Consider the following 19,001-nt stretch of genomic DNA (forward strand, 5'->3'; position numbering starts at 1 on the left):
CTGTAACCTCAGCTGCAGTATCCTGTATCTCCAGCAGGAGGCAAGGTGTGGGGACCTTCCTCACTTAACAAGGCGCTGAATTCTAGCTCATGCAACCAGACTTGGGTTAAGATGTGTAACATTTCTTCTCAGTTATATTACATTTTCTTTGTCACTCATATAGCTGTGATTAACATTGGAAACCAAACCTACTCAATGAAATCCCTTTTTTTCCCCTTACTCTCGAGTCATAGATATCATGACTTTGGGTAGGTGAAACTTAATGAAATAGTTAACGTTTTGGTTTTTTGATGAGTCACACTTCTCATTATACACCTGTTTTAAATATCCGAAAATTTTGGGATGATTGTTCAGATGAAATATTATATAGAATAAGAACTTCGATTGAGTTTGTTGAAGTTTGAAGTCTTTAATACCAGAAAAGATTTTCTTCTCCATTTAACTGTAAGAAAATTATTGTTATTTTTATTAATTCAAATTCTTGAGTTTAAATATCAGTATTATCATAGAAAGGTGACATGCATAAAGATGATGAATTTCTCCTGAGCATGACATTGGTCTTACTAATACCATCCTCTGAGATTTCCTTATGGATCATGACGTTATGCTTTATTATTTATGTTCATCTCTCATTCTCAATTACTTGTATCCCTCAGAAATCTTGAAGACACACTCCAGGCCATTCAGATTATACGTAAAAATGTCCTCAGACACTGCTAAAAGAACTGTCACAAACTGATGAAAATACTATCTTACTTTACACTCTGAAAAAAGGCATGCTTCTGTTTTAGTATGTTTTTCATATAGAGATTATTAAATCTTAAATACTGTACAAATCTAGTAGATTTATAAATTGGAATTCTCACATCAACTTATAGCAAATCAGCAAATGCCAAGTGGTGGAACTGGTAGCCTCATTGACCACCTGTGAATAAGAAAGGGAACACCTAGAATGACATACAGCCTGATGTGTTCATTGATCTTTATGGTGATGACCTTGAGTCATTGATGATACATTGAATTATATTCTATGCTTGCTATTTTTAATAAGCATGGAGGTATGTAATCATTTTTAGCAAAGCTTCCAACAAAAATATGTTCAAAAATAATTTTTAAGTGATTTTCTGAAAAACTTTATCAAAACTTAGAAGACAAACTCTATATCCATAGAAAACATGTGAAGAGTTCTGCCTTCCTCTGGTGTACGCACTCCTGGGTGCTGGTGCACTCCAACAGGTTGTTTATGAAAGGAATCTTAGCATCCACATGCCTACCAAAGCTGTCTATGGCAGGCAAGTCTGATCATCTTATGGCATCATTAGTTTCTGGTGTTTCAAACTTGCCTGCAGAGTAAATTTATTTCTAAGTTGTCAATTTCTTTAACTTCCTTTTCCAAAATGCTAATTTAAAACTCTTATTGGAGAGTAAAACTTCTCCTAGGTCAAATGAAGTCCACTTTAACTTCAGTCTCATTATTACCGTTTACAATCTTAATTATGCAAAAAATATATGCTGGGGTTTTTTATTACCTCTGGGCTCCAGAGAAAACATTTAGCACCTTTAGACACTAAAAGAACAATGAATTCATACTTTTGATATTGTACATCACTTATACAATCAAGTCAGACATTACACATTATCAAATATTAAATAAGTTATTAATGTGATATTGTACAATATATTATTTCAGTTAAGACAAAAGGAGAATTTCTATTTAATTTGCTTTATGATGTGAACATATGCTCTATGACTACTGTTCTGGATATAGAACTCTGCAAAAATCGGTACAGCTACTCACTATGATTGAGTTCTATCAAGAAATAAAATTATAACAAGAGACCTATAGGTTTGAATGTCAGTTTATAATTCCAGTGGATGTGTGGGATTTGAGACTTGAAGTAAAACTACTCAATGGCATGCTCTGAAAATATAGTTGAAGCTTAATTTCACAATCCTCTGTCCATTCCTGTGCATGACTCACCAGTTTAATATTAAATTAACAGATTTTTTTCCATTTCTTCCATTTTAAGATATTTATAATATAGCTCACTCTCTGTGAAATAACGTTTCCCAGCAAATGGTCTGAAGCTAAATTTAAATTTATAAACTCAATTCTTTAAAAAATGAGGCCATTTTGCAAATAATTGAGCAAAAGTCATGTTTCCTCAGTTATCTAGGCATTACTTTGCTAGGCTAAAGTCAGCATCTGAAATCTATGCTTCCATTAATATAGTTATATGATCCAAAAATAGCCAAAACCTTACATGATTGACTTGACTCTTTTTAATTCTAGTGAACCATCAGAGCTACCAAGATGATATTGTCAATATTATTGATATCTGTTCTTACAATATTAGCCTCATCATAATTATCTGAAATAAAATGATAAATTATTACATAAATAACCCAAATTATTTTAAGTCGATGTTTTCAAAAACTATACATATAGATAAACATATTATAACAGAACTTGTATATATATATATATGATAAAAATCCTATGAACTGCTTAATTTAACACAGTTCTTTGTATCTATTTTTGATAAGAACTGAACTCTCCATGTTTACAAGGCTATCTGGGATAACAAGCAAAATAAAAGAGACTTTCTGGATAAATACATCCACATGCCACAGTGATTTAGGTCTCATTCAAGACACAAAACTCATTACCTCTGAAAAAATGAAGGTGCATTTATTAAAAAGACCAGGAGCAATTCTATAGTATGTAGAATGGGAATAATAATACAGAACTTTATAGTTTATTTTTAATTTTTAAAAACAAGTCCAAGGAAGTAAAAATATTCTTTTAATTAAGATGCCCAAAGAAATAAGAAAAATGGATACAAGGACCCCGTCAGTTTAGGATTTATGATATAGGTATTTTCATTTTTTAACAGGGCAAGCCGGAGTTCACATCGCATGTCCAAGTGGCCTCTGTCAGGAGGAAGCAGCGGCGTTTTGTAAAGCAGGCTTACAATGCTTTGTCATCGCCCCTGCTGTGTTTGTGTAGCACCTACAGCCAGAACTGGCACCTGGGGGCCCCGCACTGATGGCCGTTTCCCTCTCATTTCTTTGGAGTCTGTTCAACTGCTGTGGTTTTACTCAGAAGTCAGTGCTTTGCATATATGATTTCCTGAGAGTTTGAATAGGCTTTCTCAGAAAAACTGTGTCACTCTGGCTGTGAACAGCTCTTGTCTGAGAGGAGCTCACAGTAGCCCGGTCACGTCAGCAGTTTGGACTTGGGTTCCCAGCCATGACCGGCTGGCTTCCCTCCCTACCGGCCTTTTCTCACCCCTGCTTCAGTGACGTCACTGCCCACATCCTGCCATTTCTTTAAAGAAAAGAGGAAGATCTGGACTAGTCCAGCTGGAAAAAAAAAAAAAATGCTGCCCAGGAAACCTATGCAAAGCTCCCATAAAAACAATTCATAGTTGTTTCAGCAACGGATGTGGAAATGATTTTAAATGATAAACAAAACCAAACTGAATAATTCACATTTCTGTAAGGTAATAGCCTGTTGCAAAGACAGCAGTCTCCACTTAGGGTTCTAGATATGAAATTTGGGAACAAAGTTAGCCTTAAATTTCTTGATTTGAGTATCTTTCTTAAAGATCATCTTGACAGTGTGGTTTTAAGATAATTAAAACAAAATGACTTTTAATAAGCTTTGAATGGCATGCTGTTTCAGGGTGCTAAGGTAAAGAGAAGCACTGTTTTATAAAATGGGTCATGTGGGTATATATATGTTGGTGTGCCGCGTTGGTATTGATTCCATGGTCTTCATCAGTATACCACTGGAGAAAGAAAGGAAAAGGTCAGAACTAGAAAGTAAGTTGTCTTTCTCCCCCAAATAATTCAAGTGAGCATACATAGAATAAAACAGGATGTTTTAATTCCTGAATCAGTATATGAACTGATATATAATCCAAGAGGGTGTCTCATTTCTCTGAGAGCTTTTCCAGGGCATATTGTTCAGTCCTACAGGAGAAAGTATTGAGAGAAATCACTGTGAATTTTGCTTTACTGCACAGTGCTTTAAGGATATATACATCCTAATAAAAATATCCAGATCCACTTTCAAATTTGAATCAAAGGACACTTAGAACCATATCAAGCACAAGAGGGATGTTTATCCCATCAAACTCATTAGTTTTAAATAAGCATCATCAAGTGTCAATTTCTCCTGCATTAAAATAAATGAGTTTTGTCCGTGACTGGTGTGGCTCAGTTAGTTGGGCATCATCCCCCAAAGCGAAAGGTCACCGGTTCATTTCTGGGTCAGGGCACATGCTTGGGTTGTGGGTTTGGTTCCCATTTGGGTCACATACAAAAGGCAACTGATTGGTGTTTCTCTCTCACATCAATGTTTTTCTCCCTCTCTTTCTCCCTCCCTTGTCCTCTCCCTAAAAATAAAGGAATAAAATCTAGAAAGGAAGGAAGGAAGGAAGGAAGGAAGGAAGGAAGAAAGAAAAAGAAAAAAAGAAAGAAAGAGAAAGAAAGAGAGAGAGAGAGAGAGAGAGAGAGAGAGAGAGAGAGAGAGAGAGAGAGAGAGAGAAAGTAAATAAGTTTGGGCCCTGGCCAGGTAGCTCAGGTGCTTAGAGCATTTTCTGTGTCTGGGCACAGAGAGGAATGGACCAGCAAATGAATAAATAAGTGGAACAATAAATTGATGTTCCTCTCTTTCTCTTTCTCTCTCACTCTCTCTATCTTCCACCTCTAAAATCAATAAATAAAAAATAAGTGAGTTTTTTAAAAGCAATTTTTCCTAATGTATGTCAGTAAGTAACTCAAAAAATCTCTTTCATTATATGTTTAACATAAGTGAAGTCAAAAGTCAAATGTACAATTTGCAAATACTTAAGATTTTTCATCAGAGGTTTTTTAAAATCTATATGTGTGACATTTATGTATAAAGAGTTGATGACCCGAGGCAAGATGTTATCAATTCATGCCACATGAAGCAACTGGAATGTCATTGCCAGTCAAACATATATTCTGGAGGCATAAATTCACTTTTAAAAATTGCTTAATTAAAGTATGTCTTTTCTTTGTATAGTAAAAAAAAACAAAAACAAAAACAAACAACTCAACCTCTTCTATGAATCTGACCCTAAGAATACTTAGCAGGTGTTTTGGGTATTAAGTGACTGTCTCACTCCTATAGAGTGAACACTGTCTGAACTGAGCAGAGCTGTGTGTGTATGTTTGAAGAGAGTGAGGAAAAGCAGCCTTTTCTGTCTAATACAGACAAAAAAGCATTTTACCCAAAAACATTTAGGGCAACACACATACATATACATATATACACACATATGTATGTGTATATATACTTTTTCTTCTTAATCAGAAAATGTCTGGTGCAGAAAATAAATTTCACTGAATACCTAGAAGCCTCCTTCTGTCTAGGCAACAGCTGCTCTAGCCATTTCCGGCTTTATAAAACAAGCCTAATTGTTTATTGCCTGTGGTTGGTCAACAGAAGATAATATGGTGATTACAAAACCCCAAGCCTGCTGATTAATAATATCCCACTGCTGTTAGATTGGCTAGTAATACATACTAGATAGAAATGGATTTTCATATTTGAATTGGGCTATTATCATGCTGGTGTCACATCAGAATTACTCTGCCACACATTTACTGAGTAGGTAATTACTTCTGAATCAAAATAGATTGACTGAACAATCCCATGAATAGGAGAGCAGTGTCTGACACTCACGGGATATGCAATATTGTGCTTCTCAGCTCCCACCTCTCTAATATCACTGAACATTACTCTGTCTATGGCTCAGGGATATCACTTCTCCGTCTTCTCATTGGAAACATAAAAACCCTTTTAATTCCGTCCCTGTCTCCCGGGACCTCTGTGAGACACAGTAACCCAAAGTGGAGAAACCAGAACCCACGGCAAGTTCCCTCCCCCTGTACCAAGTTTTGCTATACCATTGCCTGGAAATCCACTCCAGCATCCACTAAGGCTTTGGAGATCTGTGCTGCCTGCTGAAAATGAACGTTATCTGCAGGGAGAGAAAGGAAACAAAGTCACTAATAGCAGCTCCAGTTTTCTGATATAGAAGGGTGGGAAAGGCATCAGAAGAAAGGGGCTGTTTGAAGTTCCAGGACTCAGCATCCCATTTAGCCCAAGACAAGTGAGTTGTGGAAAGCAACACTGTTTTATTGAAGTAGATGTAACAGTCTTGCCCCTCATGCTTTTGTTTTGTCAGTAGTGAAATTGCAAACCTGTCTGTGATACTAAAAAGTCTAATTAACTGAAACTCACCATCTGCTGTTCCATGAATAAGGAGGTACTCAACTTGTTTAAAATTTTCAGCTCTGCTCATGACTGTTGAATGCTGGAATTGGGAAAAAAGAATGTCATTATTCAAAAAAAGATCTGCCATAAACTGATTTTTCACTTCAGTTTACAAAATAAAATGTTTTCAGCTGGGGCCCCCTTTGATACAAAATATAGCAAACCGATATTCAAGCAAATGCTGTCTACATGCATGGCAGAATGCATAGCATGCCCTGTGCCTGGGAGACAGGACTGGAAAGGAAGGATGCCACATCTTCCTTGCACATGTAGGAAGAGGGTACCTGCTTTCCAGGCAGCAGGCAAAACCCCTTGAGTTCCAGATCCTAGATGGGCTGTGTCCTACCTATGCATTAGCACAGGGCAGAGTCTTATATTAGCAATGTATGTTCCATGGGCTTATGCTGTAGTTCAGCCAAAAAGTGTATTGCCATGGCAACCATGTGTCACATGGTGCCATACATGCTACATTTCAAAGAGCCTGTACATAGCATTTGCAACTAAACATACTCTGCAATATGTCACATGAACTTTGATCCACATTGCTAGGCTCTGAATGAGAAGCAAGTGTACCTCATTTGGAGCAGATGTTTAAAATCTAGGCCAATGTAATATACAGGAGGGGAAATGGGTGAAAAAGACCAAGGAACGGCCTTTGGAAATCAGTGGGTTGTTGTCTGCTTCATGCTGTATTGGGGGAAATCTTGTGATTGGATCAAGTTGTTCCCAAATCAGATAGGAAATAAGAGCAAATATTGGAAGGTCAGCTTTTTGAAGGCTGCTTTGTGGCCTCAGGTAGGGTTCCAAAAATGAGGGTGGGGTCTTGGATGAAAAAGTCTTTGAAAACATGGAACTGGTCATCTGATCTTAATTCGGGGATGTTTACAAAATTGGGAGGAAGGTAAAAATGTCACATAGATATTTGAGTGCCTTCGGGAGGGCACGAGCTGGAGTGTGCGTCCATTGTCTTGTTATGGGCTGGGAGGGGAAAAGCCAGAGCCTTCACTACAGGTTTACAATCTGCCAGAGTCTTGGTGAATCAAAGTCAACTTTGGGAGAGCCCAGGTTTGTATTTTACAGATGTCTTTGTAACTAACAACAGCACCAGCTTAATATTTTTTTAATGGGAACCCTGATTGTGTGGCAGGAAGCTGGATGGGGCCAAGGTCAAGGTGCTTGCTCAGGTTCTGTATTAGTGAGCTGGGCACCTGGAGATAGGCAGGGCTCTGAGCCTCCTTTTCCATAAAATGGGAATGAGAACAACTCCTCTGACTCCCTTACAAAAATAGGAATGAAGAGACAGGGCTCCCCCCAGCCCCTTTTTAGGTTAAATTGCTGAGGCTGATGTGAGAATGCTGTGACACAGCATTCCTGGAGAAAAGACATTCTGTCTACAGCTTTCAGGACAGTTACCCAACATGTTTCAGCTGACTGATGCTCCCAAGGTCATGTTGTCCTGAAAACCTTAGAATAGATGCCTTCCCACTCCTGACCAGTCTGGTTCCCACTTGTCCTGACCATATTATATTTCTGATCCCTTTCTGACCCTAGGAATAAGCACCTAAGACTCATGAAAAGTAACAATTTTATTTTACTTCATTTTTAATTGTTTTACCTGGTAAGAAATCTTAGATAAATCCATCCATGTATGAGTCCATCCATCTATCTATCCATCCACTCATCCCAACATTACCCCATTCATTCTTCCATCTGTTCATTCTTTTTTTCATCTAGTCCATCAGTATTTATTTGTGATATACCCCACTAAACAATAAGATCCACTAAACAATAAGATCCACTAAACAATAAGATCCACAAGAAAAAAAGATTTCTCTCTGTTGTTCATCACTCTATTCTTAGCACCTAACACAGTATTGAACAGTAATCAAATGAATAAATGAAAAAAATGTAAGCACCTATACTATACTATTCAGTATATTTTGTCCTAGTTTCACAGAGGCAAGTGGGAACAGTTGGGGTGGGTGGAATAAAATATTCTTATTCTAAAATGTACTGAGATATGTTTTGCCCACTTTCAACACATACACTATGCCATTAATAATAGTAGCCAACGCTTACTGTTTACTCATCAGTCACTGTGCTAAGCACCATAACTGATTTATAAAAGCACTGCTCTGTTTAATCCTCATAACATTCTCATGAGATCCTGCTTTCTATGTGGAGACGACGAGATTCTGAAGTACGTGACTCGCACCAGGCTTCATCTGTGGGGAGCGACAGAGCTGGACACAAAGTCTGATGGCAGAACCCTTTCTGCCTCCTATGCTGCTCGTGATCTGGTTTTCCAGCAATGGAGCAGTGGGAAATAAATAGTTAATTAACTGTCCTGGAATTTGTAGTACACAGATACAACAGGTACTCTTTAGCTCCCACGCTCAGCTTTCTCAGATAGAATTAATTGGGAGAGAGCTCGGTCTGCACAGCCCCGCGAGATCTGCGAGGCATGTTTTCTGACTGTGCCCATGAGGCAGAGCCTAATGTAGCAACAGAAGCCTAAGCAATTTTCTGTCCTTCAGAGAGGAAAAGGGTCAGAATCAACTTCCCTAAAGGACAGTGTAGGATTCTAAGCTGGAGACAGGAGAGGCTGGGGCTTGAACCCCGACAGTGAACATCAATAATCTGAGCCCAGGCCCTGGTGCACTTTAGAGTCCTCTGGGTGATCCTTTCTGCTAGCCCTCTTCCCAGCCTGTGCTGATGGCATTGCTGTGTCCTCTACCTTCTTTCTCTCCACATTGAACAGAGCTGTTTGCTTGCAGGAGACAGCCGATTTTAACACCGGGACCGGACTCAAATATACTTGGGGGTCCCCTCACGTCACCCCCAAAAGCCTCACAGTCCTCCCTTGCTTGGCAACTTGAACATCAAAAGTGGCTCCTATAACCTCCCTGAGCCATAAAACTGAGAATTGTCACTGAAACATAGAGTAATGGTTAGGAGACATATAAATACACAGGACAGTTAGCAAGGAATGTGATAACTACTGGAGTTTGGACCAAAACAGTTTCTGGCTGCCTTTTTTTTTTCTTAAATGGAGTGAATACAGGCTGAAAGAAGACAATTTTTATAAACAAGTAAAACCCTGAGCCTAAGATAAATGTTGTGATGTACACACTGTAGCTGTGATGAACTAGACATGGTGAGAAATGCAACATACTGAGAAAAAGATGAAAACTGTGATAAAAGTGTCATGATGCAAATTGTTTTACATTAACAATATTACACTACAAAGAAAGAAAGACAAATACTTTAATGCAGCAAAAGAAAAATCAAACAAAAGCTTCCCGTGCAACTGCAAGAAAAGAGTGCCATTGCCAGAGCACACTTCCTCTGCTCACCGGGAGAAGCCTCAAGTGCGACCTCTCTGTGTAGGGAGACCGGCAGCCTGAGGCACATGCCGCTTTAAGGCGCTCAGGCTGCGGAGAACACCGCCCCCCACCCCCCGCCCCCGCCCCCAAACGATGCGGCTGTATCACCTTGCCTCATTCCCTACCAGACTGAGTGTTCTGGTTTCTCAATCAAAAAAGACTCTTGACGGTCCACTGTATGGTGCACTTTTACCCTGTGAAAGTCCACACCCAAAGCCAGGGAGAGAAATGCATGCAATTAAGGTATGATTAATAATTAGAAACAATTTAATGGTGGCATTTTAACCCACCCGAAGAGGATAATCCCCATGTGCCTGTTGATGGAAACAGAAATAAAAAAGGAAATGGATGACTAAGTTAGAAGCCGAACAGTCTATCACCAACTACTAAAAAGGAAACTAAGAGTGATAAATGGGCGAAGATGCAATGGTGGTGCAGTTGGCACCCTTCTGAGGCTAAAAGCTTCCGGAGAGCCCCGCTGCCAGCAACAGTCTGGCAAAGCAAAGTGGGAAGGGTTGGTCCAGTGGCAGTGCCGACTCCACAGCATCTCTGCGAGGAGCTTTTCCTTCAAGCCCCATGAAGAACCATCTGTAGCTGTTCGTTGGATCATGCTGGTTCCTCAGTTACCTTCCAGCAAATAAATCTTTGTATTTTTGAAATAAAAGAGAGAGCTGATAAGAAGTACTGTGAGAAACAGAAGGTCTAACAATTTTTAAGTTACCCCTTGTGCCATCCAGGAACCATAAGGACAAAACCTGCTTCCTGAGGACAGTGGGGGCGGCTGCCATGTTTTGAAAGCTTACTTCATGGCAGGCACAGGTATCTCATTTAATCCTTGCAATAACCCTGTGGGGTAGGTCTGATTATCCCCATTATCCAGATGAAGAAACTGAGGTTCAGAGAGCTTACACAGCCTTCCCAAGCTTATGCTGCTAGTAAGTGCTGCCACTAGATTTTCAGTAAAGGGCTAATTCCCAAGCCCATTCATATCAGAGTCAGACAACTCACTGCCATTTCCAGGACCTCATAGAAAGAGCAAACAGCCACTGGTCAAAAGGAAAGCCCAGTACCTCAGTGACACATCACCTCGGGTGTTCCGACTTCTCTATGTACTCTCCCACTTGAAACCAAAGCCTTATAAATAATGTTAAATGATGCTATTTTGGGAAGTACCACTAATGCCACAGAAAACAGAGGCCACCGAAAATATTTAAGAGAAATTAATTCAACCCACTATATCAGATGTTTTACTTGTTTACATCTATCAAACAACTGTCCCCGTGAGATGCCAAAGAGAGAGCTCCCATCAGCCCAACAGGGGGCTCTACCTCAGGCCTCAGCGAGCAACACTGGCTTCTTTAAAGATCACACAGCAGTCAACATTTTATCAGCACTCAACAAACAAGTTAAGGTTTGGCTTAAATCTGAAGGTCTCTCTCCCTTTGGCATATTCTGGGATAATAGAACAAATGTCAAATCAGTACAAGATGGCATATTTACAAAATTGCACCCTGTTTTGCATAACCTAACGATGCAGCAGTTCTTAAGGATTGAACATTTCAAATCTGCTAGCAGAAGACTGCCAAATCTATGACTGTTTCATACACTTGCCAAAAGCCTATCAAATTTTGAGCAAAATGCAAAATAAATCTCCTCTACAAGTTAAATCAGTCCCTTCTGTGTGTTCCAGGCTGCCCTCTTCTCCTGGCAACAAGGCTCAAGCCTTGGGCCTCATTTTGCTTGCCCTTGATCTTATACTCTCCTCTAATGTGTATTTATAAATCTACCCCCCCCAAGTCCTATATCCCACCTTATTGGCCCCCATTTGGCCTGATCTTCCCAGAGCCTTTCTTTGCTGTTATCCCTCAGGTCATTGGACCTGCTCCACAGATTCCCAGAAAACCAGCTCTGTCTGCTACTCATGCCTCTACTGTGCTACATAGCTTCATACCTGTTTGTGGTCCATGGAGAGCACCTATGCGATTCCTCTCCATCTCCCTAAATCTTTCTAGATTGGCTTCAGGTGAATGCCCTCTCCCTTCCCTACCTCTCAGTAGCCCATGTTACATAACACTTTTGTGCCTCAATTTCTGTGTCAGTGAAATCGAGGTAACTAGAGAACTTGAGGGAGAATTAAACGTAACAGTTCACGGGAAGAGCTTAGCATAGTGTTTGGTCACAAAAGTGAGCACGTAATACATAAATGAAATAAATGAAACTGGATCCCCCTGGTTGAGAGGAGTGGAGGGAAGGTGAGACCCTAACTTCTTGGCCACTTCACTTCACCTCCCTACATGCCCGGAAGGCACAGAATTCCTGGGGTTCCACAGTCACAATTCGGAAGTCACTCTTCTTTTTCATACCTATTAGGAAGTTAGTCTTATTTAAGTTCATGCTTTATTACCTACTCTCTTTTATTTTTATTTATCTTCAAAATTTTTGTGGGCACATTTTATCTCATCAACAGGGTGATATCTGAACAACTGGAACCATAAGCACCTTAAATGGGTGAATGAAAGTCTACCACATGGTAATATTTTTATAGATGTGACTACAAGGTCTGTGATTGAGCATATGAGAGACTATGTAGCAAGGTCAGCGACCCACTCTGCAAGGTGTGGCCACCGTTGCTAATTGCTTATTATTGCTATTGGGGGTGAGGGGTGTCTCACTAGCTGATTCCTTTGCTCAAGTCTGTCACCACTTTTGTCTGCTGTGGACCGAGACTCACTGCAGAAAAAAATGTGTGCACAGAGCAACACTGCCTATTAGCTGTGTTTGTCACCTCTACATTTTGGCTGCCGACTTAGAGCTTCTGGAACTATCTCTCTGGAGTTTTAAGGAGATGAACATTTTTCTTCTTCTTTGGGTTTCTGGTATCCTTTAAAAGTGGGCCTGCCTTGCCTCTTAGCAGTGGTGGGTGGTTTATCTACAAAAAGAGTCTTATGGAGTTACCGCTTTCGCCACTGCATTGGGTCCAAGCCTTAGTTCCAGGGTCCCCTAATCTATATGACAGCTTTTGTAGGGATAGGAAGGGGTACTGTCTCTGGCTTGATGTGGTCTCTGTGGTGAAAGCAGCACGGACTGGCTTTCAGCAGTGCTCGAGCTGAACAGCTGCACACGGCGTCCCCAGCTGTACCACTGGAAACTATAAGTGGTTCCACCAAGGCCCTTCCCTAAATGGTAAGCAGAACCTTTATTTCCCAAAATGTGCTTCTCTTGCTGATGTGGGTTTCTCTAAATGCTTCCAAATATGGGTCATCAATGACCTAATAATGAATCCTTTTTTCCTTTGTTTTATTAAAAATTGTGTTCTCTTCCAAAGGCTCTATAATGCTGGCTACTGCGCTGATGATTCCTTAAGTGAAAATGTGAACAAAGATCAGCACCTTGCTTGTTGCAATCACTTTGGGAGTTTCTATCCTGGATTCGCTGAAGAGAGTCAACTGGCCAGAGTAAATGGGAATCATTTTCAAAATATGTCCTTCTGACCCAGAAAGTGCACAGGGGGGTGAAAGCCTCTAAGAAATTATCTTCTTTGTCTTTTCAAAGAAGATGGGGGGAGGGAGGGAGGGGGAGAAAGAGAGGGAGGGAAGGAGAGAGAGAAAGAGACAGAGAGAGAAAGACAAGAGAGAGACAGAGAGAGACAGAGAATATAAACCACCTGGAAAAAAGAAGTAAAAAAAGAAAAAGATGGGGTCCAGAGGGGCAGCTGGGGCCTTGGAGGAAAATAGAATTTTTGAATATATTCTTGCCAGAGACAAAAGCACAGGCTCATTTAAAAAACAAAGGAGGGCAGCTTTATTCTAAAGCCTGCTGTGCACCAAATATAGGCACTAAGATTCAGTTCTCCACATTCAGAGGTAGTATATACTGGGGAGGAAAGAATTCTGTGAAAGCATTTGCCTTACTTTCTGCTGCCCACCTTAACCATTGCCCACCCAAATAACCCCTCTGAGTAACACATTGGGAACCTTTAGCTCCCTGGTACTGGCAGTTTTAAAGTGCCCATTGCCAGCAATGGATTTTGTGCCAAGAAAACCCGACTCCTGGCGGTGGAAGGATTAAACAGTCCTCGGGTGCCATCTGTGCAGTGAATCAAGAGAGTAACTTTGTGCACCCAATATACGTGTGTTGCCATTGGCAGTAGGAAGTGACTTCTGTTTACATGACTACCTCGCCCAGTGGAACACCTAAGAGGAGAAATGAAAGTGGCCACCGCAGTGGGATTGGTTGAGGAAGAGGGGGATCATTGTGAGAATGTGGAGCTTATGGGAAGGTCTAAAAAACAGATGAAATGGCAGATTAAAACTAATTATCCTATAAGGGGAGGGCTGGCTGAAGAGGAAACACTGTGCTGGCAGATGTTCATCGGGGGAAGTAGGCTTCCTTTGATGTCAGGGTTTGGATTTGACCCTGTGCTTCTAGGTTCAAAGACTTTTCAACAAGGGAGTTTCAAGTGAATTCTTTATCCACCAGCTTCTAGAGCCAGGGTTAGGGTCTTGGGCAGTGTGCCTTCAATGTTTCAAGAGTTTTTTTAGTACATCAGGCCATCTAAAGAAGTCCTTCGGCTACTCAGCAAATACGGTGCACTAGAGGAGAGATGGTTATCAAATATAAGCATCGTGGTCGGGTCATTGACAAGAAAATTCTATCTGTAAAATGAGAGAAGTGGTGGAGACATATTTTTATAGCCACGTTTCCCTTCAAAGAGTTTTAAAATTAAATCATGAAGAGTTTTAAGGTTTATACTTCATACTGGGTAATCAAAAGAATACAATTTTGAGTAAAACCTTGAACAGCTAATAATGCTGCAGAGGGGAAATGGGAGTCCAAGAGAGATCAATGGAGGATTAGAGAGATCTGAGGAAAATGTCATGGCATTCAAAAGGGGGTGCCACTTCTCTGGGAGAGCAGTACAGGTCTCCTAATAGATGATGGAAAGGAAATGTCATTCCAGGCAGAGGGAAAATAGGACAAAGGCACAAAAAGGAAAAGCCCACAAATATTCAGAGAACACCAAACAGTCCAGGTAAACTGGGGCATTGCAGAAGGGTGATGAACAGCTGGTGAAAACTGAGTACACAGGAATGGTCCACTCAGGTGTTGGGGTGGGGGTTAATCTCATCACTCTGTGGGGTATAGACTGGAGTCTAGAAAGACAGCTAAGGGGAGAGCAATTGGGTTATTGCGAAAGGAGAGATAGTCACGTGACAGGAATAATGTGGTTATGAAGAAAGGAAAGGGTATCTGAAGCAGCTTACTGGAAGTGCAGGAGAAAGAGCCGGAAGAATTGAGTCCAAAGTATTATGTGGGACAACTAGCTGAAATGAGGACAGCCTGATTACAGGACTGCTTTGTAGTGGAAGGTGATTTGTGCATCTCATTTTACAGTTGTTACTTTTCCTTCTTGACTGAAAAACACGCACAAGCACAAACACAGAAGTACAATTCTCCCTCCCCCTCCCCCACCAGACTTGTTAAATAAAGGGGGTAGAACTATGCTGTCTTTACTTACATTGCAAAACTAGAATTTTTGAATTTTATTCTTTTGACCAAATGGCTTTAAAATCCATAGTAAAAACATCTTCAAAATGTTACAAATAATGTTCAGAGAAATGTATCAATATGAAGCCCATATCATGAGACTTGTGGCCCAGATAAATTGTTCTCTTAAATTACTCTTGTTTTTTGTTTCTTTTTAATTAACTGTCCTGGGAAGAGGTTTGAATTTCCTTTGGAGAACGTAAACAACAAATGATTTGCCTTGTCATTTGAAGTTTCAGGGTTTTTGACTAACATGACAGAATTAGGAATCTTTTGGATGGGCCAAATTGCTAGAAGGGTCCTTACTGCTTAGACTAGCACTTCAATCCACATCACTGTGGCTCTGGCTTTGCGGCAGCATCCACACTAGCACATGGGGTTGCCAGTCATAGTGGCGCCCAGATCATATTTCAAATGCTACAGCCCATCTGCAGAGCAACCTGCCCACTGAGCTCTCCCATCAGCCAACCAGCCTGTTGGATGCTATTGAATAATTGGGGTTTGAGGGCTTTTCAGGGTATCACCCAACTGTACCTTCTCCTCACTTGCATTACTCAAATCTTGTGTGAAAAAAAAAAAACTGTACATTTTTTACTATGAGTAAGAAAATTACAGGCTTATACATACATCTTAATTATGAAATACCATGAAAATTTTAATAGATAGCTAAAGGTTTAGAGTCTTCTGGGCTCTAAAAAATATGCTGAATTTGACATGTTTTCTAAACTGAAAATTTTATAATTAAAGTAATTATCTGGTGTTGCTTTGTATTTCCAAATGAATGCATATTGTGACCTATATAGCATACGATAAAGACTGTAATTATGCAGAATATAGTAGGGGAAGCTACTGGAGTATCTTTAAACCACCTGTGTTATTTTTTCTACAAGAATTTTGTTGGAAATAAGAACATGTATATGTTTTATAGGATAGATACAATTTAAATTGTTCATAAACCACTTATAAATAGGTTATAAAATGGTTTCTCATCTCTTACCTTGTAATGGTCAAGGTTGTCTCCTGAAGTTGGGAGACCCATGTAACGTTCTGTGTATACAGAGTCTATGATAGAGAAAAGGAAAAAAAAGTTAACTCGTACAATAAAATTTTTTCTTCCTTCTATTGGGTCACTTTATGTACTTTGGTATGCCTTAACTTTACATAGGTTTATAATGTTAACCTTAGAAGTATCTCCTCCAGATCATTTTTATTTGGCTTGTTCATGCAACCAGACACCTGCTCAGACTCCTGCCCTTCCACACTCTGTCCCAGCTCATCCCCACGTAGCCCTCATGTTAAGGGCAGAGAGAGATCAAACTAGATGATCTAAAACCCAATCAATAATCCACGTTCAGGAAAGTTAAATGAGAAGTGTTAGGAGGTCAGGAATCTTTACTCTGATCTTCTCAAAGAATCTTAATTAGGAAGTCACTTCAATTGTCTTGAATGTTTTGGTCCTGACACATTTTGTGTCCTAATTTAGAATATGCAATTACATTTTGGAAATCTCTAATAATATTCGATTACTAGTTTCTTACTTAAATCATATTTTTTGGCAGGTCGAAATTCCCTATGATAAAAAAAGGATTCAGTTACTTATTTGCTCTATAACCCCATATCAGCTCAGCTACTCCATCATAATGCAAGTTAAACATTAATTTTCTCTCATTTTATGGAGCGGCATCAATTTTGATGTAGTAGTGATTGAGTATTGTAAAACAGATTACATTAAAAACTTTCTGATGAAATGACATAAGCTCTTTTATCTATATATATGGCAGAAAAACATGCATTATTGGTTTGGTTATTTTGAGTTATTAAGCATATTTTTGCTCTATTACAAAATTAAATTATATATCATATCTATCATATATGATATGTATATATATAATGTATATTATATGTGTAATATGCATATATATATATATATCTTAAAATATCAGGGAGAAAATAAACTGTGGCTGAATTCCAATATAACTTAAAAAATCTGAAATAACTGTTTTGAAAGATGCCCCTTTAAATGATTAGATTACAGTAAATAAATAAACATAAGAGTAAAATGTTGCCATTATGCTATATATGTTAAAGGCTTGAATTTCACTATAATTGGACAGGTATTTTAATACTGATTTCATTAATTCTTTAAATGAATGTATCATCAAAGCCACAACCTTAAGCAACATTCTTACCTTTTTTATATGACTAGCATCATAGATTAAAAACTACATTGATAATGAGAGTTAATTGTTCCACATTCTTCTTTTTACAAGCCATTTCTGGAAGTCTAAATATTTTCCTCCAAAATTGGTAAGAGCAATATTTTATTATTTTGATTACAAGGAATACAGACTATATGTAATTTTACATACCAATGGGACACTAAAATAGAAAATATAATATTTTAAAGGATACTTTTAAGATCTTCATAAAACACTTATATCTTTTGATACGTAAATATGAATAACAAGTTGTATATTTGATGTAGGGGGGTGTCCTTTAAAGAAAACAAATGTTTCCTTAAACAACCACAGACTTTAATTTTTCTTGTCCTAGAACATAATAACCCCTTCTTCTTAAGCTAACCAAATTCATAAGTGCAAGAAGGTGTGACACTTTTACAATTGTATAATGCAGTTGCAAACTTTTAGAAATGTCTTGAAATATGTTATGTAAAATTGTTCAAATCTACACATATATAAGAATTCTAGAAAGTTTGTATGTGTTAGGTTGGTCCATCCATATTTAATGAAGCTCTCTCCTTATCATTAAATAGTTCTAAACTCACAAAGATTATTTCTATTATTTTATTAACCACCAGAGGTCTCCCAAAACAAGTCATCCAATAAATAGAATGATTACTAATATCAAACAAAAAAGTGTTACATGAAAAAAAAAATCCATTGTGTGAGGATCAAATCCTATGTTCTTCTATTTTTTTTTAACAAAAAAATAGCAATGCTTTTTTTTTTTACATTGGCTTCTCTTGATTTGAGGCTTTTAAAAAGCATTTTCCACAAGATTGGTACCACCATATGCTATGACATAAAATATTTAGTGATAGTCATTATCAATGATTCTACCCTTACACTACATAAAGGACTTGAGATGGAGTTAGAAAAGCTGCCAAAAAAATTTCATTTCCTTACCACCTCTTACTCTTCTTCCCTACCTACTGTTGTAATACTCACTCACTCCCCCTTGGGAATTATAGTCATAGATGTATATGATGCCTAATAGAATGATATTTTCTCAACAATGAAGATGATAGTCTAGAGTGGCTTTCACTTACTTAGAGACAATGGAAAAAAAACGAACCTTCCAGGAATTCCTGTCCCTACTCTCTCCTCTTTCTGCCTGAAGCCTTACTTACATTTGATCTGTACCAGGAGAGGAAGAGATTCATGCTTCTTTTAAGCCCAACACTCAAGTTAGAATAAAGACAAGGAAAGGTTTATCTGCAGAAATGTAGCATTGGGGATGTTTGGGAATTTGGAAAACAGAGTTTGTTTAAGAGACTTGTCGGTAAGAATTCTGGACAACAGAATTTGTTGATAACTAAATGTGTAGATAACATATAATGCCATCCAGCTTTTCACGACAGCAGAATGAGATTGTTTTATTAAAGATATCCACGAAGTAGGAGCAAGATAAATCAGCTTATTCACTGTAAAAACACTGAACCTAAAAAGCAATGGTTTTGTCATTGGAATTTCAAGGTCAACACTCAGTATCTCTTTGTACCTGATAGCAATTAC

The 19,001-nt window shown here is 38.8% G+C and overlaps 1 protein-coding gene across 1 annotated transcript in view; it reads right to left on the bottom strand.

Annotated features, from left to right (window-relative positions):
- Positions 1-2,726: 2,726 nt before the first annotated feature.
- The window catches only part of DPP4 (dipeptidyl peptidase 4), an 85,625-nt gene continuing 69,350 nt past the window's right edge, over positions 2,727-19,001 (bottom strand). Inside the window, exons 23-26 of the mRNA XM_090280333.1 lie at positions 16,244-16,308; positions 6,281-6,353; positions 5,944-6,017; positions 2,727-3,794 (exon numbers count right to left, since the gene is read on the bottom strand). Coding sequence (XP_090136459.1) covers positions 3,693-3,794; positions 5,944-6,017; positions 6,281-6,353; positions 16,244-16,308 — 314 coding nt within the window. The 3' untranslated portion in view covers positions 2,727-3,692. The remainder of the gene's footprint in view (positions 3,795-5,943; positions 6,018-6,280; positions 6,354-16,243; positions 16,309-19,001) is intronic.

This window comes from Furipterus horrens, unplaced genomic scaffold, assembly GCF_987537825.1.
Source record: "Furipterus horrens unplaced genomic scaffold, mFurHor1.1.pri manual_scaffold_1, whole genome shotgun sequence".
Classification (NCBI taxonomy): Eukaryota; Metazoa; Chordata; class Mammalia; order Chiroptera; family Furipteridae; genus Furipterus; species Furipterus horrens.